Genomic DNA, 23,707 nt, shown 5'->3' on the forward strand with positions numbered 1-23,707 from the left:
CGATATTCGACCCTCGAAGTTAAATCCTTCGACTTCGAATATCGAAGTCGAAGGATTTAGCGCTATTCGTTCGATCGAACTATCAAAGGATTAATCGTTTGATCGAACGATTAAATCCTGCGAATTGAACGATTCGAAGGATTTTAATCCATTGATCGAACGATTTTCCTTCTATCCCAAATTGGCTAAAAAGCCTATGGGGATCTTCCCCATAGGCTAACATTGATGCTCGGTAGGTTTTAGTTGGCGAAGTAGGTGGTCGAAGTTTTTTTAAAGAGACAGTACTTCGACAATCGAATGGTCGAATAGTCGAACGATTTTTAGTTCGAATCGTTCGATCCAAAGTCGTTGCCAAAAAAATACTTTGAAATTCAAAGTATTTTTTATTCTATTCCTTCACTCTAGCTAAGTAAATGTGCCCCCAAAGTCTAGTTAACCAGACCAACCAAGCAGATGTTTGTATTCCAACAGTTACCCATTCCACTATATGCTAATTGCTGATTGCTTGCTAAGGTTTATAAGAACAGTAACAACCTTGTTACATGACACTATTGAACCTTTTGGTCAAGTTAACTTGAATATGAGTGAAACATGTTGAATATAAAATAACACATTAATGCTCCCAAAGCTTGTATGTCCACAATATTTAGCAAACAGCGCAGCAGGGCTACTGTCCACCTTTCACTCCATTACAGTGTGTCTCAGTACCACATTGGGTTTTATAAACAATGGGGGACATATTTTAAGTGTTATGGCTTCTTCTAACATTGGTTGTATCATATATAGTACATAAATGTCATTTATCTTGTTACCTTACCCACTGGTACATGTTCACTGTTTGGCATCTTTAGACCATATTTAATATAATCAGTTTTCCTTGGCCATATAATCTCTTTATCAGCTCTTCTTAATACAAACATTAAACATTCACCCAAGGGCAATTTGTTAAGTCATTACGTCTATTACACACCATGACAAACTGGCATAGACGCTTCCGATATAATAATTTGTCTCAGACTTCTAATATTTCAAAGTTAATTTCATGTTTTACGTCACCTGATGCAGAACAATCACGGCACAATTATCTGCCGGTCTTGTGTTCTATAAATTCAACGAAAGCTTCAAGATTTTATTGCAGTGGCTTGCACCAAATCTTCAGCTTGCAAAGTTGGTCTCCCAAGGACTGCAGTATGAAGATCACCTTGTTTTTCTGTGTAGTTGCTGTAGTAGCTACAAGCTCCTGCTTGGGTAAGTTACGCCTTGCTTGGAAATTCTAGGGATACTAAGCACTAATCTAGTTGAGGGGGAACATACAAAAAATGTACAAGTATGAATGTATAGTCCCCCAAGATGAACTGGATATTTAACTAATCTGAAAAAGGGCTAATTAATAAAAACTGGATTTAAGGACTATTCTCACTAATGGGCACACAATTAAGTCAACAGTACTTAGTTCCATTAATGGTGCATCTGGCACTAAGGGCACAGTTTAGTGCTCACAGATGCAAGGGAGTACTTTACCCCTGTGAATCTCATTTCACTGTACTTGGGGCAGTTTGGTCTCTTTTGATAGAGGTGGCAAAATGTACCAAAAGGGGTCATTTATTACATGCAGGGCAAAGTGCAAAAAACAAACAAAAACTGTCATGGTTCTTGCATTTTGCGCCCTGCATCTTGAAAAATTGCTGTTGGTCTCTCCATTCCACACATGAATGTAGTGCTTTTAGAAAGGTTCTCCTTTCAGTTTATTTTTAGTATGTTATACTATGTTATGCTAATTCTAAGCAACTTTTTAATTGGTCTTCATTATTTATTTTTTAATAGTTTTGAATTATTTGCCTTCTAATTTTGTCTCTTTCTCGCCCTCAAATGTGGGTTACTGATCCCGTCTAAAAACAAATGTCCTTGAAGGCTACAAACTTACTGTTATTGCTACTTTTTAATTACTCGTCTTTCTATTAAGGCGCTCTCCTATTAATATTCCAGTCTCTTAATCAAATGAATGCATGGTTGCTAGGGTAATGTGGACCCTTGCAACCAGATTCCTGGAATTGCACACTGGACAGCTGCTGAATAGAAAGCTAAATAACTCAAAAACCACAAATAATAAAAAATGGAAACTGATTTTTGGGTAATATCTACATTATACTGATATAACTTAATGATGAACGGCCCCGTTAATGCTCTTGAATTAAACCCTGTAATGCCAATTTTATATCTCCAGCTACAGCATTACCACCTTGTGTCAGCAACTGCGTTCAGAAATGTCAGAGCCCGAGTACTGATGTGCCCTGTGTAAAGAGCTCATTGGTAAGTAGACGCCTTTTTGTACTGTTTATCACAAATGAAACTATTTAAAAAAACAAAACTTTATGCAGAAATATTTATTTTAAACTAATAAAGTATTTATTTGCTTTGCAGTTCAGGGATACTCCAGGAACTATGACTTCTCTGGTTGCCGTCCTTTGTGCATTTGACAGATACTTGGTATGGATAGACGGTTGTTCTTTTATTGAAACTTTATCAAGGGGTTATTTAACAAAGCTTGATTTTTTTTCTGGTTTCAGTTTTTTGGGCAGAGTTTTTCTAGAAAAAAACCCCCCGCATTTTTTGAGATATATTACCTAATCCGAAAATCTGCCATCTCGAATCTGCCAAGGTCATGTACTGAGGAGCTCAATTAATTGTATCTGTTATTTATAAAGGACAATATTTTACTTCGTTTTCTGCAGTTGGCAAACCTTTTGCATACAAGTACATGATAGGTTTAGGTTATAGCTGATGTAAATTAAGAATGGGCTTACTATCAGGTTGACAGCACTGCAGAAAAGGCTAACGAGACAGGCTTGTGTTCTGCTGAAAATGCTCAGTATGAGGCCACTTGAGGTACCTACAGCATTGTCAGTTAAAGAGTCAGCTGGTAACCTTTTGCTCTGGCTGGTAATTTATTGCACCTGGCCAGTGGTGATTTTTATGGAAGATGTGCGCCAACCTAGAGAGCAAGGTTAGTGATTGGACTCACTGGTGAGTGCCCAACATAATAGCACCCAATAATTTCACCTTTAATTCATATTTAAAGAAGGGTCTTTCTAGTTGTTGTGAGTGAGCCAGTATAACCTGAGGTTACCATGGTTGAAAGTGTTTAAATCTTAAAAAAAATCAGACATCCATAATCGTTCTTTATTTTATTATGATAAAATTGTGTTTATTGTATATTCTTCTGAAGATGTACTTATTTCTGTTTGTACAGGGTACGGGAGACATTGCTCCACTGACCACCTCCATACAGAGACTTGGAGTAAGTTAGTAAACTCCCCTAGATTTACGGAGGGGAATATAATCAAGAAGGAATTACTCAATCATAAAATGATTTGCTCTGTATGCTGCGAGGAGTACAATCTTGATTTGTTTTCCAAAGGCAAGGATGATTGCCCTTGGGGAAAAAAATGAATGGTTGGTTTGGATATACATTGCATTAAAATAACGTAGCATGAACATTTTTCATCTGATAAGTACGGTCCACCTGATTTACCAATGTGTAAAAAATTTCTTGGAAAATTCCAAGAATATCAAATGGCGAGGTCAGCAAACAAGTAGATATCTACTCAATTTGGCCAACCACACGTTGGTTCTAATTAGGTTGGCTCCTAAGGGCAACGACTGCACGAATGCAGTCCTTGCTCAATGGGATCTCCAAACTTGCCCTGACTATTACACTAATCAGCAGATTTATTAAAAAAAATATAATCAAGTTCATGCTACATTTCCAGATAATCACAAGTAAAAAAAAAACACAGATCTAAAATGTTTTCCAACTGGCGTTTAGCAGATCACAAATATTTTTAAACTGGAGTTAACCCAATAGCAAATGTTTTTAAATTGAAGTTAACCTAACAACGTTTTTGGATTCATCAATAAAAAAAGAAATGAAAACTTTTAGGGGCAGATTTATTAAGGGTTGAATTCAAAACTTGAATTTTTTTGTTTTTTTATTGATCAAAACTGTCAAATCTGACTAGGGAGTCATTCAAATTCAATTAGAGTTTTTAAAAAAATTTGAATTTGATTTTCGAGATTTATCATACTCTGGCCCTTTAAGAACTCAAATTCGACTATTCGCCATCTAAAACCTGCTGAATTGCTATTTAAAAAACGTAAAATTTTACGTTGTTTGTAGCCTTCCTGACATTCAAGTTTTTTCCAGAAAAAAAACCTTGAATCTAGTTTTTAAAATTAGAATCTAGTTTAATTCGAGTTTTCGGGTCAATTCCATTCACCCGAGTTAAAAAAATTAGATTTTTTTAAAATAAATTTCGAATTTCGAATTTATAGGAGTTTTTAAAATTCGACCTTTGATAAATGTGCCTCTTAATGTAAAAATTTGACATCTAACACCTGATAACCCTTTATTCCCCCAGTTAAAGTTTTTTTTTGTTATTGAATGAAAAAATTAATAATGGGCCGTTTTTTCAAGGTTTGAATTATAACTTTTACTGCAAAGCTAAAACTTGATATTTCGTAAGCTCAAAAATTATGAATGCAAAACTTTGGGATCTGAAAGCTTGTGAATTCATGTAGCTGTTGTTTGGAGTTGTCTTACAAACATTTTAGTAATTTTTATCTTACAAACATTTTAGTAATTTTTATCTATTTTCTTTTTCGTTTTTTTGAAATTGTGTAGACCCATTGAAAACAATGAGTAGAATATAAATCCGCTGCATTTTTTCATGGTTTTCTTTTATCAAGTTTTTCAGATCCAAATTATTTAATAAATAAACACATGTTCGAGTTTGTTAAAAAGTCTAAAATCCACAAATTTAAATGTTGATAAATAGGCCTCTAAGTATACACTTAGACATAATGCCCATCATTTATTATAATGCCAAATTAAACTTGGTCAAAATTACATTTCAGAGTCTACCCGACTGCTCCACTGCAGATATCATGGTAAGAAAGCAATGTTTAGAATTTTTTTATTTTAAACATAATTTTAAAATGTTTAGATTTTCAGTAGAACTCAAAATTTTCTGTAAAATACTAAACCTTACTATTATTTTATTTATAATACCATATGGTTGCATAGAGGTGGATTTAGCCAAGGGTCTCTTTGATTCTAAGTAACTCTTAACTCTTAACTTTAAATGAGCATTTACAATATACAATTTTATTTACAATAATTATTTATTACCATTTCATAATAATTTGGAAAAAGATTTCAAATTGGGATCTAATGAAAAGATAGAATGTTCTAGAACAGCGCTTACACTAAAGTTTAAAACCTCATAGGCATTATTTGAATTCAATCAATTTCAAAATTGCTTTGACATATGTGCCATTTAACACCTGAGTTTTATAAAAAATGGAAGAAAATCCTGAATATGTTAAGGGGCACTATCATTTTGTATTTGAGTGCTGTCAGATTTATCCTCTATGTAAGAAAGAAAAGGCTTGAACCATCACCCAAGCCTGTTATTTGATCATGTTCATTAATAGTTAAGATATACAGTACCTGCTAAATTAGATATATTCTTTATTACTATAATTTCACATTTCCTGTTTCAGCCATATCTCATGAATGGAGGAGTTAGAGGACTAGTACAGACAGTACTAGGATACGTGGTAACGTATATCAATAACGTTATATAGTAAAAACTACTTTTTGCATTACTTAAAAAATATTATTGTGTTGTTTCCTATACTAAGAAAAAAAACCCCACTTTAAAATAATAACCTTTTCTTCCTCAGTTCTGCCGAACAAAGAAAAAAAATAGTTAAACAAGTTACAATCTACAAATAAGCCTTTTGAATAATGATCTGCTCCTTATCTCAGCAGATGCTGCTTAGGGTTTGTTTGTCCTTGTCCTTTCTTTGATTATAGGGAGGGAGTAAGTTCAGTGAAAAACAAAACATTTTTTTCAGTTTTTTTTCAGTGTTTTTGCCTTTATAATGGAAAAATATGGATTATTACTGTATATCTGTGCTCTCTCCCCCAGGTAGTCAGATGAACTTACATGTTGCAGTAAAGCTTCTTCAAGGCCTTAGATCTATTTTACAAAATATTTATTATGTATTTTACAAATCTACAATTTATTGTAGATGTGACAGTTTAAGTGGAACAAATAAAACCAAACAAATATCTGATTCTCTCTCTAATCACAGAGCTCAGTTCCAAAGTACTTCTAACCCCCCTAATGGCAGATAAAAACATAAATAACAAAAACATAAAAAAATATTAGCACATTAGGTCCAGGGCCGGATTTACATAGTGGGCGTCCCTAGGCCCACTGCGGTTCGTCGCCCCTGTCCCCTCCAGGCGGACAAGAGCAATGGGGATTGGTGCACGGGAAATTTAAAAAATGGTTGTATCTCCAGCGCATCCCCAGTGTTTTTGAACCAATGTGGGTGTGGTTGGGAAGCATGCCGCCCCCCTAAAATCCTGCCGTCCTAGGCCCAGGCCTAGGTGGCCTTTCCACAAATCCGGGCCTGATTAGGTCACTGTACCTTTAGGGCAGAGACATAGGTGAAGATTCAGGGAGATTAGTCGCACAGCGACAAATTGCCTCTTCTTCAGGCGACTGATCTCCCTTGTGGGGTTTTGTTTTCAAAAGTCGCCCGAAGTTTCCTTGTGAGGCAAGTTCGGAAAACGAAGCACTCCAAGTGCCACCCCGCTGGCGATTTAGATTCTAGGCGGTGGGAAGGCAGTTTGGGGAGAATAGTCGCCCAAAGAAGAGGCGATTTGTCGCCGGATGACTAAACCTCCCCGAATCTACACGTGTGTCTCTGCCCTTAAAGTGGACCTGTCACCCAGACACAAAAATCTGTGTAATAAAAGTCCTTTTCAAATTAAACATGAAATCCAATTTCTATTTTTTTATTAAAGCATTCATAGCTTTTGTAAACTCATTTAAAAATCTCAGCTGTCAATCAAATATTGTCTGCCCCTCCTCTATGCCCTGGGCATAGAGGCGGGGCAGACAATTACTTTCACTTTCCATTCAGCACTTTCTAGATGTCACTGCTCTCCCCACATTCCCCCATTCTCTTTACCATTTAATTGTGTAAACAGGGCATGGGAATGGACATCGGGTCCCCCATTCTGGTGCACAAACAAGATTCTGAGATGATGCAAGGCTTTCCTTAAAAGCAGTGTCCACAAAATGGCTGCTGCTTGCTTGCTATAATTATGAGTTTCCAGACTGAAGGAAACAAGATTCAAATAATTTATATAGTGTAATTAAAGTTCATTTTGCTTGACTAATGTGATAAAATAGGATTTGGAATAATTTTTTTGGGTGACGGGTCCCCTTTAATGTACAAAACAAGACAATTCCAGGTATTTTCTAGCAGTCCCCTAATTTAATAATCTTTCAACTATCACTCTCCCTCTGTCAGCTGGTCTCTATAGAAGACTATATTCTATATGCTAATGATTCACTAGATGGGATTATTCAGAGGAACGCTGTGGAGCGCTGTACATGAGGGAGTAGGAAATGAATAGTGGTGAAATATGTCTCCCTTTCAACATGTCTCCACTTGCCAGCTCACAGCTATTACTCAAATATATATATATTCTTTTTTTTCCAGACTGTTCTCAGTGGTACTACCAACGTTGTATCTCCATGCACACCATTGGTAAGAATTGCGTATTTGTTTTTTTTTTTGTAAGTTTCATTTGAAGAATGAATTGCTAAAAATTCTGGTCAAAAAGAGTCAACTGATGACGGAATCAGCTTTTCCAGTGTGTGCTTGAGAGGATATGAAAACAATACATTAGGGGGTGTATTTATTAAGATTAGAGACAAACATCACTGGTAGTGTTGCCCATAATAACCAATCGGCAATTAGCTTTTAACAGCCACACGTTAGAAAACAAAAGATCTGATTATTTGCTATGGGCAACATCACATACATGAAACATTAAATAATAATTAACATTCATGCGATCGTTTTTTCGTGCAATTGGGTGGGGGAGTCAAGAAGGAGAGCAGGGAAGAAGGCTCTGTGGGGCAGGTCTAGGCCAGCAGGGCCCACAGGGTTTTCTCCCTGTGTCCCGCTGGCCCGGTCCGACCCTGTAATATTTATCATTAACCATTATTTTGTAGAGATCATTTAATTGATTCAAACAAGTGGCAAGCAAGGTAGGGAAAAGAGAAGACAGTTTGCCTCTATACAATGAGACAATGCCTGACTGAAAAATGTCACAAAAAATTTGCAAAATAATAAAATATTAAGTTTTAATCAGTGGGGCTCCTTTATCAACACTGGGTGAATTTTGCCAGTGGGCAGTAACCCACAGAAACCAGTCAGGCAGCTGAAGGTAGAATGATAAATTCAACAATTTGTTGTCATTAGTTACTGCCCATGGGCAAATTTGCCCAGTGTTGATAAAGGTGCTAAAACACTGGGGAGTTTCCTAGGAGTTCTCAAACTCTTAATATATATAGGGTGGGAAGCATCTTGGCCTTGCAAGAATAATATTGAACATAATATTATATTTCAGGAGAGTGGAATCTTGAATTCAAAAACCAACCAATACAATGGACTGATGAGTAATTCTAATTGTTGCTTTTTTTTACTTATTTACTTATTTGTTATTTGCAGGTCCCTCTTCTTGCAAAAATAACTTCTAAACTGGTAAGAGTGATGATAATTTGAAGAAAAATAAAACAACAGTCCATAGACAGATCGACCTTGAAGGCAGCAGGGACCGAACCCATACAGTCCAACCCATTGCTCCTCAATTGCTTAAGCACCATACACTGGTGGTGTTGATGCTGGAATGTGGCACATGGGAAGCACTGGGTTTTATCTGTATTTTCTATGCCACAGGATAAAATGCTTAATGTGATATAACCCAGGTCTGGAACTAAGTGTAGGCAAAGCAGGGTGCAGCCAAGGAATGATGCAATTAAAAAAAAAAGGTATTGTCTATAATTCATTTCCACTCCTGAGTCCATCCTTCCTGTATGTGATTGAAGGTGAGTAAGAACCTAGTGGAGTGGGTGGCAGCACTAGGGTGGTGAGTGAAGGGGGACTGTTGAGAGGGTGGGGTAAGAGGTACTTACCTTGGGCTCCAATAACTTTTGGCCTGACCCTGTGTATGCCCCATTGTTAAATCCTCCTCATATATATTCCAAACAGCAGTGTAGTAAAGTAAAGTTCTGCTAAATGGCAATTGATCCTGCATTATGGGACAGTGACTTCAATACTGAGAGAATAGCAAGAATCTCTGCAATAAAGCAAGGCAAGTTTTTTTTGTGGTTGGCCAGATAAGGAAATGTAAATAGTTACACGCATGGACTATGGCTTCCTCCATGTAAGCATAAGTACTAATATAAACCAACATTTCCCCCAAACTTCTTATGATACATTTTCAGGCAAGAGTGAATACTTCTTTTTCAGAAGCAGTGACTGTAGAGCAGCTACTGACCTGCCAGATCATCTAACGATGAGGAAAACGTATTTAAAAAAGCAGAAAAACCCATGCAATTCAGTTATCGAATTTTTACTTTGCTCTGTTCATATGATTTGATATTCTGATTTTAGTAATTTGCTTGTTGTTTATCTGTGTTTTCTTTATAAAGGGTGGTGCTCCCCTACTTGGTGGAATTAAAGAAACTCCTACAACAGTGCCAGTCGTAAATCCCGGTCTTGTGAATGCGCTGTTAGATACAGTGAAAAGGCTTCTTCAGGCAGTACTGGGAAATAATGCAGGATTGGTTGAGAATTTGTTAGGGCCATTAGGAAATATTTTAGGTCCAGCAGGGGGGTATAACGATCAGTCTGGTAAAGGGCTTTTGGATGGAGTGACATCAATAGCACCAACCAATCCAAAAGGGGGATCTAGTACTGTTACAGGAATTGTAAATGGAGTGTTACCAGTTGTAAATGGTGTAACATCAACTCTTCTAGGATCTTTGGCAGGAAATCCAAATGGGGGATCTGGTCCAGGACTTTTAGATTCAGTGGGCCCCCTTGTAAATGGTTTAACATCAAATCTTCTAGGACCAATAGCAGGAAATCCAAACGGGGGATCTGGCTCAGGACTTTTAAATTCAGTGGGCCCCCTTGTAAATGGTGTAACATCAAATCTTCTAGGATCAATAGCAGGAAATCCAAACGGGGGATCTGGCTCAGGACTTTTAAATTCAGTGGGCCCCCTTGTAAATGGTGTAACATCAAATCTTCTAGGATCAATAGCAGGAAATCCAAACGGGGGATCTGGCTCAGGACTTTTAAATTCAGTGGGCCCCCTTGTAAATGGTGTAACATCAAATCTTCTAGGATCAATAGCAGGAAATCCAAATGGGGGATCTGGTCAAGGACTTTTAAATACAGCAGGATCCCTGTTAGGATCAGGTGTTCTAAAACCAGTTTTAGGGATGGATCCTTTTGGTCAGTTGCCTTTAGTAGGAAATATTTTAAGTCCTATGAGTAGTAATAATGGATATAGCAATATTCAATCAGAAACCACAGGTTCAGTTTATGGTTATTGGCAACCAAATTCAGACAGCACCTTGGAAGCATCTTTCGATCTTGGTATAAATGCTGGGCCAACAACAGGGTTCCAGTCTAATTGGGCTAGTTCTAGTGGGAATGGAGGATTTTCTAGTAATCCACAAGTAAGTGGCACCAGCATGGATCCATACTCATCTCTACTTTGGCAATCTGGCAAATAAAAAGGTACATTAATATCTATTTCTATATATATGCACCTGCATGTGTTATATAGGATACAGTACATGAGGATATATAATCACAATCTATTATTAATAAAAACAAGCGTAAAGGCAAGAAATTTAGCAACAAAATATCCATTCCCTGCCTTTACATGCTAGGTAATTCTTTGACTCCTTTATTTTTTTTATTAATTATTCATTATAAACCTTGTAGGGGGTTGCAGGCATTACTTTTCTTGTCACTGGTGTATGTTAAAATATAAATCCTATTTAATTGCCAAACAGGCATGATTAAAGAATAAATCCAAAATATAATATATGTCCAAAAGGTATTGGACAAAAACAAATGTCCATTACTTTGTAACTGAAAATGTAAACATTTCAATAATATAGCTAAAACTTTAAATATTTTATCATAATATTTTGTTTTCTAAAAGAAACCTTTGGTATTCTGCACATGAAATAGGATCAGTTATCTGTACTTATTCTAAATGCCACTATATGCTAAAATTACAAAAATCCTGGCTTAGCCCAGACACGGGCTAAGAAAATTAGGTTTAGCCCAGATGCAGGTCAGTACTGGTAGAGTTTTATGGTATTTTACCATTTGTGCAATAATTGCTATACTAATTCTATGTCTGGAGTATTCAGTTAAGGACCATGTTAAACTGGCCATGCCGCCAATGTCAGAACTTGTCCCTCAAAAAATACTCAGAAAGTTCAGCTCCTTTAGTCTTTATTTCTGGAGATATAGAAAATAATAAAAATAATCTCCTCAGGAGTTCAATGGGCAGTTACCATATATACTCGAGTATAAGCCGAGTTTTTCAGCCCCCAAAATATGCTGAAAAACTCTACCTCGGCTTATACTCGGGTCAAGTGCAAAAACGGTCGCCGGCGCCTAAGAATATTCGCCGGCGCCTTAGAATAGTAGCCGGCGCCTAAGAATATTCGCCTGCGCCTAAGAATAGTCATCCAAAAACGAGATTGAAACTTACCAGAAGCTGCTGCATTTCTCACCCTCGGCTTATACTCGAGTCAATAAGCTTTCCCAGTTTTTGGAGGTAAAATTAGGTACCTCGGCTTATACTCGGGACGGCTTATACTCAAGTATATACGGTATAAAGAAAATGCAGGAGAATAAAAGAGAATAATGCCTATGATTAAGTGCAGGATGCATGAAATGTGTCAGGCGGTGCTTTTAATCAATCAAATAAAGATTATGTTTTAAGCAGCATCCAGTCTTCAGTGTCCAGAAGTGTGAGAGCCCAAAAAGCAGATTGTTTGAGAATAAAAGAGGTTTAGGCAAGACTGAAACTGTTTAGCTGAGTTAAATGTGTCTTCATGAAAGTGATACAAATCTGATGTAAGATGATATGGACAATTACAACGCTTTTAAGAATTTTTAATATTTTGTTGTTTTCCCTAGGTGATATGAAATCCACACGCCATTGAGAAGATTTACACAAAACTTCACAAAAAACTATCTTTGTTTAGCTTTAGTTTATGATTTTGGAAGCTTGTGAGCTCACATTTAATAAATCAGATTCAGACCGATGCATGTCTTGCTTTTTTGTCTTGAGTCAGTTTGGCTGTATATAAAAAACAAAACAGCGATATTGATATTATTAAGCAAAATGTACAATATGCCTGGTATACATTGGTACAGTAGCTTGCAGTTGAGTTATATCACAATTCCAGTGGCGTAACTATAGAGGAAGCAGACCCCACAGTCGCGGTGGTCCCGGGGAAAAGGGGGGCCCGACCTTGGTGTCAGCTTCCTCTATAGCTTGGGGGCACTTGCATGGGTGGGAGAGCCAGAAAGCTACTCCCTGCAGTCAGCGCCGGACCCATTTAAAGATTTTGTGGGGGGCATCAGATGTTGTTGGATTGGAGGGGAGACCTGGAAAAGCTGCTCCCTGCAGTCGTGCCCGGCTTTTGCCGGAGTTGGGGGGTAGAGCTATCAGAAGCTGCTCACTTCCTACCTGGCCCCTTCAACGATTTTTTGAGCGGGGGGTCGAGCCAGCGGAAGTTGCTCCCTTCAGTCAGCGCCGGCCCCTCCAAAGATTTTTTGCAGGGGGCCCGAGCTGTAGTTATTACGCCGCTGCCCAATACTCTGATTTAGTTAAATATTGTGGCATATTGCACAAAGAATATAATTATTTGGTTCATTTTTAGTTAATATCTGAATTCTGGATGATTTAGAAATTGCTGGATTTCTGGATGAGGGATCCCATACATGGAAACATGAATTTGCCTCATTGTAGGCCCCTGGTAAGGCCTCACCTGGAGTATGCAGTGCAGTTTTGGGCTCCAGTCCTTAAGAGGGATATAAATGAGCTGGAGAAAGTGCAGAGACTATGTGCGACTAAACTGGTTATGAGGGTAGACTGTCAAGGTTGGGGTTGTTTTCTCAACTCTTGCAAGGGGTCATGATTACTCTTTACAAATACATTAGAGGACATTATAGACAAATAGCAGTGGATCTTTTTTTCCCATAGAAAAGATCAAAGAATGAGAGGCCATGTGTAACATAGGGTAGTCCAAAACCCAGAACTAACCCCAAGGACCCAGTATCAACTAACTCTTCTGCCTAAAGCAGCTACCTTTGGCTTTGGGAGGAGCCCTCAGCTATTCACATGCCGCCAGGTCTTAAAGGAATAGTTCAGTGTGAAAATAAAAACTGTGTAAATAGATAGGCTGTGCAAAATAAAAAATGTTTCTAATATAGTTAGTTAGCCAAAAATGTAATACATAAAGGCTGGAGTGAACAGGTGTCTAATAAAACAGCCAGAATCCAACTTCCTGCTTTTCAGCTCTATAACTCTGAGTTAGTCAGCGACTTGAAGGGGGGCCACATGGTACATTTCTGTTCAGTGAGTTTGCAATTGATCCTCAGCATTCAGCTCAGATTCAAAAGCAACAGATATGACCCATGTGGCTCCCCCTCAAGTCTCTGATTGGTCACTGCCTGGTAACCAGGGTAACCAGTCAGTGTAAACCAAGAGAGCTGAAAAGCAGGAAGTAGTTATCTGACTGACATGTTATACTTCAAATCACTCCAGCCTTTATACATTACATTTTTGGCTAACTAACTTTATTACAAAAAAATTTTATTTTGCACAGCCTATCTATTTACCCAGTTTTTATTTTTACACTGAACAATTCCTTTAATGTAAGAGGACCAAGGAGAGTTATGGGCAGGCTAGGGAACCAAAACATATAGTATAAGCATGGGGAACTGGTAGTGTAGTCGATGGTCAGGCTGGGTCGGAACCAATTGGGCAATACAGTACAAGATCAGTAGGCAGAGTCATAGTCGGGGTCACAGGCCGGGGTTGGAACCAACAATATATAGTACAAATCAGAATCCTCAGTGTGGTCAGTAAACAGGCAAAGGTTGGTACAGGCAGCAAAGTAGCAGTCAGGAACAGGCAAGGGTCAAGGATCAAGAACAGAATAAACTCACCCAGGAACTATGAAAATAAACTTGGGCAATGAGTTGTAGGTCCCTTTAGATATGTGAAATTTCACGCCATGCAATGACCTCATGCACCGGCGCCGAAATAAAGCATGTGCGCATATTTTGACGCACACATCAAGGAGGAAGCGGCAGCTGCTGTTCGTATCTCTGGTGTTTGAGTCTGGCAGCTCAGTAATTCAGGTGCAGGTTCCGAATTGTTACAGTTTTGCAACATTTAGTTGATACATTTCTTGGCAGCATCTCTGGAGTATTAGAAACTATTATATCAATTCTAACAGCTGCCTGTAATGAAACCCAGAGATTCTGCTCAGTAAGGATAAAGATAAGAAATGTATCAACTAAATATATCAATTTAGAACAGTTTACAGGGTCGGCGACCCCCCCTCCCAGAGCTGCTTAAGAAGATGAAAAAGACACTTTAGTATTAGAAAAATGGTGACACATAGAAAATAGAAAGTAACTGGAAAAAGTCGTCATTTCTGGTGATCTTTTGGAAAACAACTTGTTTGAAGGTGAACAACCCCTTTAAGAGTGGCTTGAATGACTTCATAGACAAACATATCTCTCTCTCTCTCTCTCTCTCTCTCTATCTATCATCTATCTATCTATCTATCTATCTATCTATCTATCTATCTATCTATCTATCTATCTATCTATCTATCTATCTATCTATCTATCTATCTATCTATTTCAAGAGAAGACCAGCAACACTGGTATATTTGTGCATCAAAATAAAGGTGTATTCACATTTGAATGAATAGCTATTGGACTATTCTTGCAAAATGTGAATACACCTTTATTTTGATGCACAAATATACCAGTGTTGCTGGTCTTCTCCTGAAATTTTTTAATTATTTACCGTGCACCCGGGGCAAGCCATATAGGCAGGGTGCTGCCCATATATATATAGTGACTAACTAGCAACAATGTTTAGAAAAGTTATAATATAGATACATCTGAGTTTGCTAATTTGTCTTGTTTTTAAACTAATGTAACTAAGGGATGAATTATATTAAGTTATTATTGACTGATATGCTTTTAATTCTTGGGGATTTATTGTATTCACAATAACAGGCTGAATGGGTGGTCGCTCCATTATGCTGATGACTATATGTCACTGATGATGCTGCTGTTTCCAGCCAAATACACAGATTTAAGGCACTGTTCATTGTTTATGTGACACTTTGAGAAAGGCCGTGGGTCGGCCGAAACGTCAGACCGTGTTTTTAAAAAAAACTTGAATTTTAATTAGTAAGACCTGTGCAGATTCTTCTCTCTCTCTCTCTCTCTCTCTCTCTCTCTCTCTCTCTCTCTCTCTCTCTCTCTCTCTCTCTCTCTCATATATTTTTTTGAATTATATTTATGTATTTTTTTTCCAGCATACGTAGGGTTAATATTCCCTCTCAACCAAGTAATTAAGTGGCAGCTGAGAGAGGACAACTCCTAGAGTGGAGAGAAGTGGGTGCTGCTGACAGAAAGGATCTTACTAGCCAGCAAGAGTGTTTCAGAGGCTGGTGAGCCTGAGTCCCAGGAGGAGAAGCCAGCAGGGCTGAGTGAATCCAGTTTCCCTGGATGGTGAGAAACCCTGAATGTTTTCCATTGAAGTTGCTGAACTGTACGCTGAATGTACCTGAATGTTTTGAATTGAAGTTGCTGAACTGTTTTCAGTTGCCTTGTTGGGAATGCCCAGCGCTTAATAAACCTGTGTTTTGTCCGAAGCTGTGGTGGCCCAGTATCTAAGTTCATAATCCTACAGTTACCTGCCTACCAAACGCTTATTCCCCCATAAAGTGCAGGCGAGTGGCAGGTCACAATTGGTGCTTGGATGCAGGCAGTGCTTTAAAGAGACATACACCTGTTTAAAAGCACCCTTAAGAGATTGTGCTAATATGGCAACTGCTGCTGCTGCTAATCCCTGTACTTCAGCTGTTCAGCAGGAGGCTATGAGAGCTGTGAGAGAGTCTTCGCGCCAAGAATGGTAAAGATGCCATTGGGGAAGAGAGTGATAAAAGCCCCACAAGTGAAAAGTCAGTTGCAAGGAGCAGTGGCTGCTCCTGTAAAATCTTTAGCCAAAGAGACTAATTTCTTTATGTGTACCACAGAGTGAGTTCTACCAGCAGGCTTTGTTAAGGGTACAGCGGCCAGTGTTTTTGCAACAGATGGCACAGAAGTGAGAAAGACTTTGTGTGTGCTTGGATTCAAGCAAGGAAACGAGTCCCAAAAGGTGGTGCCCAAAAGTTGGAGCCCCACCGGTTTCACTGTCCAGTCGGGCAAGGTTGGCCAGAGTTCACCCCCAGCAGTTGCAGAGAGTTTCATGCCCTACAGGAATGGTAAGACTGTTTGTAAAGGGGTGGTTGAAAGGGAACAGCAAGCTGGTGGGGTACAAATTGGGACTGTGTTAGTAAAGACAAGGTTCTGGGACCTAAAGAGCTAAGTGCACAGGATCTCTCTCAGGGTACGCTGGGTCTCTTAACGCAGGGGTCCCCAACCGCCCAGAACCGGGCCTCGGACAGTCCTGAACTGGGCGCAGAAATTAATCCGGTGCCCGAATTGTACGCAGTGCCCAGAATTGGATGCTGACCCCCTCCAACCCTTGCCAAAAATTTGGCGTCTACACAGGTCCCGGACCAAAAAAGCTTGGGGACCCCTGTCTTAAAGGGACTGTTGAAAAATCTGTGGAAGTAAAAGTGGGTCACACTGGACACTAAGTTCACGGAGTCAGGGATATGGCATGAACTGCTCTTATTTGTTTTACCACTGCAGGAGGTCCCAGCTATGCAAGTGAACCCTAAGCCAACTGTATTTGGGGACTTTTGAAACCACAAAAGAGTTTCAAAACAGTTGTCCACTCACTGGTCGATGCCAGTGACACTAATGAGGAGCTTGTTCTGGGAACAGACTTTCCCTTATTCTGGGGAAACAACAAACCACTGAATGTGGGGCAATCAAACCAGATGGTGAATAATATAGTGAATAAAGTACCCCCTCTTGTAAAATATAAGGATATTATAAGTTACCGAGGAGTTTCATGACCATATAAAAACACGAGGCCGAAGGCCGAGTGTTTTTATAAAGGTCATGGAACTCCGAGGTAACTTCTAATATCCTCATATTTTGCAACTGGGGGTACTTTATTTATTATAATACACACATTTCAGTGAGTCATGTGACAGAAATGACATCAGAACTCACCGTTTATAACTGATGACATCAGAACTCACCGTTTATAAGGATATAATTTACAAGATATTCATAGCTTTTGTGTATTATAAAATGTTATGTGTAATTTTGCCGTCCAATGTCCACATATGAATTCTGTGTGTGTGTGTGTGTGACTGTGGGGTGTGAAGTAACACCCATGTGAAAAGTGTAGGGGTGACCCCCAAAGTAAGTGTTCCCCTAGAGAAGGTGAATGAGAATTCACAGTGGGGAATATGTGAAAGCAGAGAGAGAGGCTGGAACTACACAGTGCGAAATCACGTCGGATTTGGCGCATCCAACGTGACGCCTGCACTTCCTCTCGTCCGATCGGAAAGGTGAAGTGAACCCTAAGCCCTGCCCCATGTATAATGTGTATGAGACTGTGTGCAGGTTTGAGAATATATGCAAAATTGTGTCTGTAGACTGCACCTACTGTTTTGTGCCAGGTCAGCTGACAATTGCCCCTTTGAAAGGTCGACGGCTGCAAGTGCCAAGCTGAGGGAGATATTTGACCTGTCCTTTAGAAGTAGTGTGAGCAAAGTGTTACAGGTGGGGATTCCCAGACCACCCATAGGGAACCCCTAGAGACAGAGGGTTGTGCTAAGCTCAGTGATTGTGTGTTGAGTAGCAACAAAACTGAGTGTGTTGTGGAAAAAGATAACATGGTAAGCCACATGAAGAGACTGGGGATGAAAGTGAAGTTGATGTAGAACTTCCTATTAAGGCTCCAGGTTGTCAGGTTCTGGATACCTCAGATCCTATTTGTGTCACCACTCCTGTTCTACAGGCCTTAGAGGAGTGTTGCAGACAGAAAGTGTCTGTCTGTCGGTGAATGAGTCCAGTGTGGATACCAATGCTGCTAAATGTGGGTTGCTTGCTAACACTGAGCATGTAACTGATTGTGTGTCAGTGTGTGTGACATAAATCTGTGACCAAGAAGGACAACCTACAGTGGGTAAATGTAAAATGAAGAGTGTGCATGATGGTGACAAAGACGCCAAAGCATGTGTGTCTGACAGGGTTGATACAAGTCCAGCCAAAGTGTCTTCCCCAGTTGGAAAAACGCAGGAGGTGTGTGACCACTCCCATAGACATACATGTGTCATATCCCTATGGTAAAGGTAATAAGTTTGCCTTAAAGGGTTCATCTAAGAGAGTAATTCCGTCCATGATTGGGGGTATTTTAAAAATAAATAAGCCTCCATATGCAGGTTCAGGTTTAGTGACGGAATGTGTTGCTGCCTGTGATGAAAGTGACTCCCGTGGTTCAGTTAGGGTAACTTGGGTGAGTAAAGTAAAGCAAAAGTGTGAACGAAAACTGATGATGCCTGAGAGAGGTTCATGTTTACAAGAGACCATACGTCTGATTGACATGTATGTGTTGCATCTGTCACATGCTAAAGAAAGGTTGAAATCATGTCTAAAGGGTTGTATAACTGAGAAGCGACAACCTTGCCCTTCAACCAAAGAATGAATGGAAAAACTGGAGGTAGAAATCTCTCTAAGAGAATAAGAGTTGTATTTATTTTTTTGGGGGTATCAATGTGTTCCACCCCTGGGTTCGAAAACAGGGTGTTTGGGAAACAGCACTGTCTTGGAGGAAAGTGCATTTAAGCTGCATGATATGGGTTGCAGAGGGATACCCAGCACAGTTAGGGTTAATATTCCCTCTCAACCAAGTAATTAAGTGGCAGCTGAGTGGAGAGAAGTAGGTGTTGCTGGGAGAGACAGTACCTGGCAGAAGGGATCTTACTGCCAGCAAGAGAGTCCCAGGAGTGGAAGCCAGCAGGGCTGAGTGAATGAAGTCTGAAGTTATAGAGGGTGAGAGTTTACCAGTGGGTGAGAAACCCTCAATGTTGTCTATTGAAGTTGCTGCACTTTACCCTGAATGTACCTGAATGTTTTGCATTGAAGTTGCTGGACCGTTTTCGGTTGCCTTTTGTTGGGAATGCCCAGCGCTTAATAAACCCGTGTTTTGTCCGAAGCCTTGGCGTCCCTGTCTCTAAGCTCCAGCTCCTACAGTTACCTGCCTACCAAACGCTAATTCCCCCATAAAGTGCTGACTATGGCAATATATCTGTAGAATTATGTGTATATATGTGCACTGCGGAAGGGTTGAACTTAATGGGCCTTGGTCTTTTGTTTTGACTTAAATTAACTTGGTCTGTTTTATTTTGTACAAGTATTCATTGCACAGGCACAATACTCCTTATATTACATGAGTGCTCAAGTGGTCCGGGGTTGACTGTCCCCCCCTGTTAATAAGAGCAAGTTTGAAGCAATGTCTGTACCTCTGGCTTCTGTGCAGCAGCCGATTACTCTTGCCCCTCTGTCAATAGGTGAAACGTTCTGTTAGAAAAATATTTATTTTTAACTCAAGCAGCTCTCTTGGTCTCGATCAGCAGTTTTACACTCTGCTGTAACCATGGTGATTTCTTATGTAACTGCAACGATGCGACGGAAGGCGTATGCTTATTTTGGGCCAGCGTTATCGATATTACATGCACATGGCATTTTTTCCTCATTTGTGGCTTTCATCTGAAGTGGATAAGGGACATGCATTTAAGTGATCTTATGACAGCATGTACAGGACTATCTAATCTACAGGTATCGGATCCATTATCCAGAAACCTGTTATATAGAAAGCTTCAAATTAAAGGAAGGCCATCTCTCAGCACATTTTATCCAAATAATTAAAATTTTTAAAAATGATGCCTTTTTTTCTCTGTAATAATAAAACAGTAGCTTGTACTTGATCCCAACTAAGATATAATTAATCCTTATTGGAAGCAAAACACGTCTATTGGGTTAATTGTTTAAATGATTTTCTAGTAGACTTAAGGTATGAAGATGCAGATTATAGAAAGATCCATTATCCAGAAAACCCTAGGTCCCGAGCGTTCAGGACAACCGGTCCCATACCTGTAGAAATGAGTAAAAAGCAGCAGAATAGAGACATTAAATCTGTTGCCACTAGATGGCAGCAACGTTGCAGCAATTAAACTAAAATAATAACACTTGCAGCAGACAGTAATATGATGGGGTTATGGACAGAAATGAGCAAACGGAACACAAATTATGTTGCTGAACTATTTTGTTCAATATATATCAAACATTGAACTGTGGAACCCAGATGGATTCCCAGCATTTCAGCATGGTTTTGTATTTAATGAAACTTCGCAGAAGCTGATAAAAGTGTCATTTTTTTTAGAATGTATTCAACCCTTTGAACAGTGGAACCTATTAATTGCCAAAAAGGTATTAGCAGTTGAGATATGCATTACTATGTATCTGTGGGCCCCTGGACTAAAAAGGAAGGTGGAGGGACAGGGCAACGACAAGGCTAGGAAGGGTCCCTTAAGGATAGTCATGGGATTTGGGGTGTTGTAGTTTATCTAGGGATTGGCCAAGGGGTGATGGGCTACAGTTAAGTGAACAGAGCAGCAAGGAGTGGTCACCATTAGGGGCGTAACGTTTGGGCCCCCCAATGAAAATGTTTTTCCAGGCCCCTGCTGCACATAATCCCCACTGCACATACTCACAGGTCAGCCTCAAACACCCAGCCGCACATACTTCTAAGTAAGCAGACCTGCCTCCTACATACCTCCCAACATTTTGGAAATAAAAAGAGGGACAAAAAAAGTTGGCGCACATAGCGGGGCAATTTTTGTCTGACCACGCCCATTTTCGTGACCACAGTTTTGCTAAAGAAAGTGAATTGCCCTTTAAGCTGTGAGTCTAACTTTTCCCAAGGGACCCGTTATCTTATATTGTTATATAATATATTGTTCTAGATATATTTGCTTATCTAGAAAAAGTATCTTATTTGAAGCTGGGGCTGTTCTGGGCTCTCTGCCAAAAGCCAATTAAGTTAGAAGCTTTGTTTCTTTTTCTGGCTGTTCAGTGTAGAGAAAAACGGATCTTAACAGTACAAACGAGGGACTGCGGGTTGAGCTGTCAAAAAACGGGACAGTTGGGAGGTATGCTCCTATACGGCCCATCAGAGGTCGCCATCATACCTTTGCAGTCCCACCCTTCCATCCTTGTATACAGTAATGATGAAGGTGATTTGGGTTGAGGGGACACATGGGCCAGTTTCACTCCAATGTATTTTACCTGCAAATGCACAAGGTATATTATTTTTAATTCAAATGTGAATATATCCATGGCCTTACAGACACAGTATAATTTCCTCTGAAACAGTGAATGACCTGTCCAGAGGGTATGTGAGTCTGAGGAATGCTAGATTGCTTATTCTTATATAACTGCCTACATTGGCCGAATTCACGTGGGCGAATTTGACCCGTTTTATTTCGGCAAAGATTCGACGCCAGCGAAATGTTCCCGACGCCCATTGAAGTCTTATGGGCGTCAAATTTTTTTTGAGGGGCACTGCTATGCAAGTCTATGGGCATCATTTTCGCTGCGAAACAAGGTGAAAAAATTCGCCCATCCCTACTTGTTAGTCTTCTTGTACCTGTATAACACACTAAGGGTAGGACTACACGGACATTTTCGCCGTGATCCGACAAAACGCCGGCGTCAAATCGTATGCGACGGAAATAAGGTAAGAGATCGAAATGTTGGATGAAGTTGCAGCGTTGATCCGCCGCGACATGACTGTCTGATGCGACTTATATTGTATATAATTTGACGCCAGAGTTTTGTCACAGTGCGTCGGATCGCGCCGAAAACATCCGTGTAGTCCTACCCTAATGTGCACACAACTGCGCTATATTCTGGGAGCACAATGAGCCGTGTCTTAGGGTGCAACTCAAAGTTCAAAAAACACGGCCCTTTTCTTTCAATAAATTAGGTTTATGGGATTTGAAAACAACAATAAAGGCATATTCACTGGTGTTTGATAGACAATGACAGTACTCATACACGAACTGTAGTCTTAGGAGCGATTGCCCCAACATTTTCCTAGAAGGACTGAGGAAGGGACTTTAAAAGAGGTTTGATTTATTAGCCACTTTTGGAAGAAGTTATGGCAATGAAGATAATTTATCTTGCTGGTGACATATAACAATTGGATGGGAAGGCTCTTCTTTAGATCATCCCATATGTGTGTGTTGGTTCAACACCAAAGAGAAAACTTGGAATAAGATTGTATGGGGGGAGCAAGTGTATGTGCAGCATTCTGAACAGGGAGACTTCTGAAGACACTGGTAGAGCAAGTAGAACTTGCTGGTACAGATATGGGATCAGTTATCTGGAAACCCATTATCCAGAAAGCCATTTCTCATAGATTCCATTTTAATCAAATTACAATCTTTAAAAATGATTTCCTTTTTTCTTTAATAAGACACCAGTATCTTGTACTTGATCCCAACTAAGATATAATTAGTCCTTATTGGAAGCAAAACCAGCCTATTGGGGTTATTTAATGTTTACATGATTTTCTAGTAGACTTAAGGTTTGAAGATCCAAATTATGGAAAGACCCTTATTTGGAAAATCCCAGGTCCCGAGCATTCTGGATAACGGGCCCCCTACATGCAAAAACAGAAAAATAGTCCATGCCATCTGTTTTACTGTCTCCACTCAATGGACAGAGGTTGCGCAATGTGGCAGAAAGCTGTGTTGAAGCGTTGTGCTTGAAATAATAATATAATAATATAGTTTGCTATTATTATTATCATGGTAAATTCATGATTTTATATGATTTTAGCAGAGAGAAGAGTTTTTTTTGCTTATATACGATTGTTACTGGCATTCACCATTAAATACAGAATTTTACATTTTAGCCTGTTAGAACGTTACTGTTTTACCTACACAGTTGTTAAATTGTTCCAGTTCAATAACACATTGCAGCATACAAAATATTTCCTTTAATTTTCTAATTTAGGGGCAGATTCACTAAGCGCCGAATTTGCGCTAGCGTCCTCTTCGCTCACATCGCAATTCGCCAGGCGTAAATTTGCCCAGACAACGCTAATTCACTAACATGCAAAGTTACGTCCAGGGCGACGAACGCTGGTGAAGTTTGTCTGGCATTACTGCGGCAAGCAAAACGAAGTTGCGCTGGCATTGGCTAATTTGCATACTGCGGGAAGTGAAAGTTGAAAACACGTTTATGTTGCAGCAAATACATTGCATTTAACAAGCCCAGGGAACCTTAAAAAAATAAAAAAAGAGTTTTTATAATGCCCTACATATGAGCCCAGTGTATAGTTTATAGTAGGCAAAAAAAATTTACGGACTTTTGCTGCCAGTCACCCTGAAAAAGTGAAAAGACGACTGCGTTTTTGCGAAGTCCTATACACTCCGTTGCACTTCGCCTGGTCTGAGCGAAGGCAAGTCTGGCGGAACAGCTAACGTTCAGTAAAGTCGGCATCTTA

The 23,707-nt window shown here is 39.5% G+C and overlaps 1 protein-coding gene across 1 annotated transcript; it reads left to right on the forward strand.

The window, feature by feature from the left end:
• Window positions 1–1,137: 1,137 nt before the first annotated feature.
• On the forward strand, window positions 1,138–12,236 carry LOC108710570 (secreted protein C-like). The gene is made up of 10 exons (XM_041586081.1): window positions 1,138–1,248; window positions 2,225–2,310; window positions 2,422–2,487; window positions 3,251–3,298; window positions 4,915–4,947; window positions 5,563–5,619; window positions 7,585–7,632; window positions 8,602–8,634; window positions 9,585–10,683; window positions 12,109–12,236. Exons 1-9 carry the CDS (start codon window positions 1,191–1,193, stop codon window positions 10,677–10,679), a joined length of 1,524 nt encoding a protein of 507 aa, XP_041442015.1. The 5' UTR covers window positions 1,138–1,190; the 3' UTR covers window positions 10,680–10,683; window positions 12,109–12,236.
• Window positions 12,237–23,707: the final 11,471 nt, after the last annotated feature.

This window comes from Xenopus laevis, chromosome 3L (assembly GCF_017654675.1).
Source record: "Xenopus laevis strain J_2021 chromosome 3L, Xenopus_laevis_v10.1, whole genome shotgun sequence".
Classification (NCBI taxonomy): Eukaryota; Metazoa; Chordata; class Amphibia; order Anura; family Pipidae; genus Xenopus; species Xenopus laevis.

What these genes read in the sequence shown, in the direction of transcription:
- LOC108710570 (XM_041586081.1), top strand. Translation starts at nt 1,191, where the DNA reads ATGAAGATCACCTTGTTTTTCTGTGTAGTTGCTGTAGTAGCTACAAGC. An exon ending in AGCTACAAGCTCCTGCTTGG is followed by an intron (nt 1,249 to 2,224) that starts GTAAGTTACGCC and finishes TTATATCTCCAG; the next exon opens with CTACAGCATTACCACCTTGT. An exon ending in GCTCCACTGCAGATATCATG is followed by an intron (nt 4,948 to 5,562) that starts GTAAGAAAGCAA and finishes TTCCTGTTTCAG; the next exon opens with CCATATCTCATGAATGGAGG.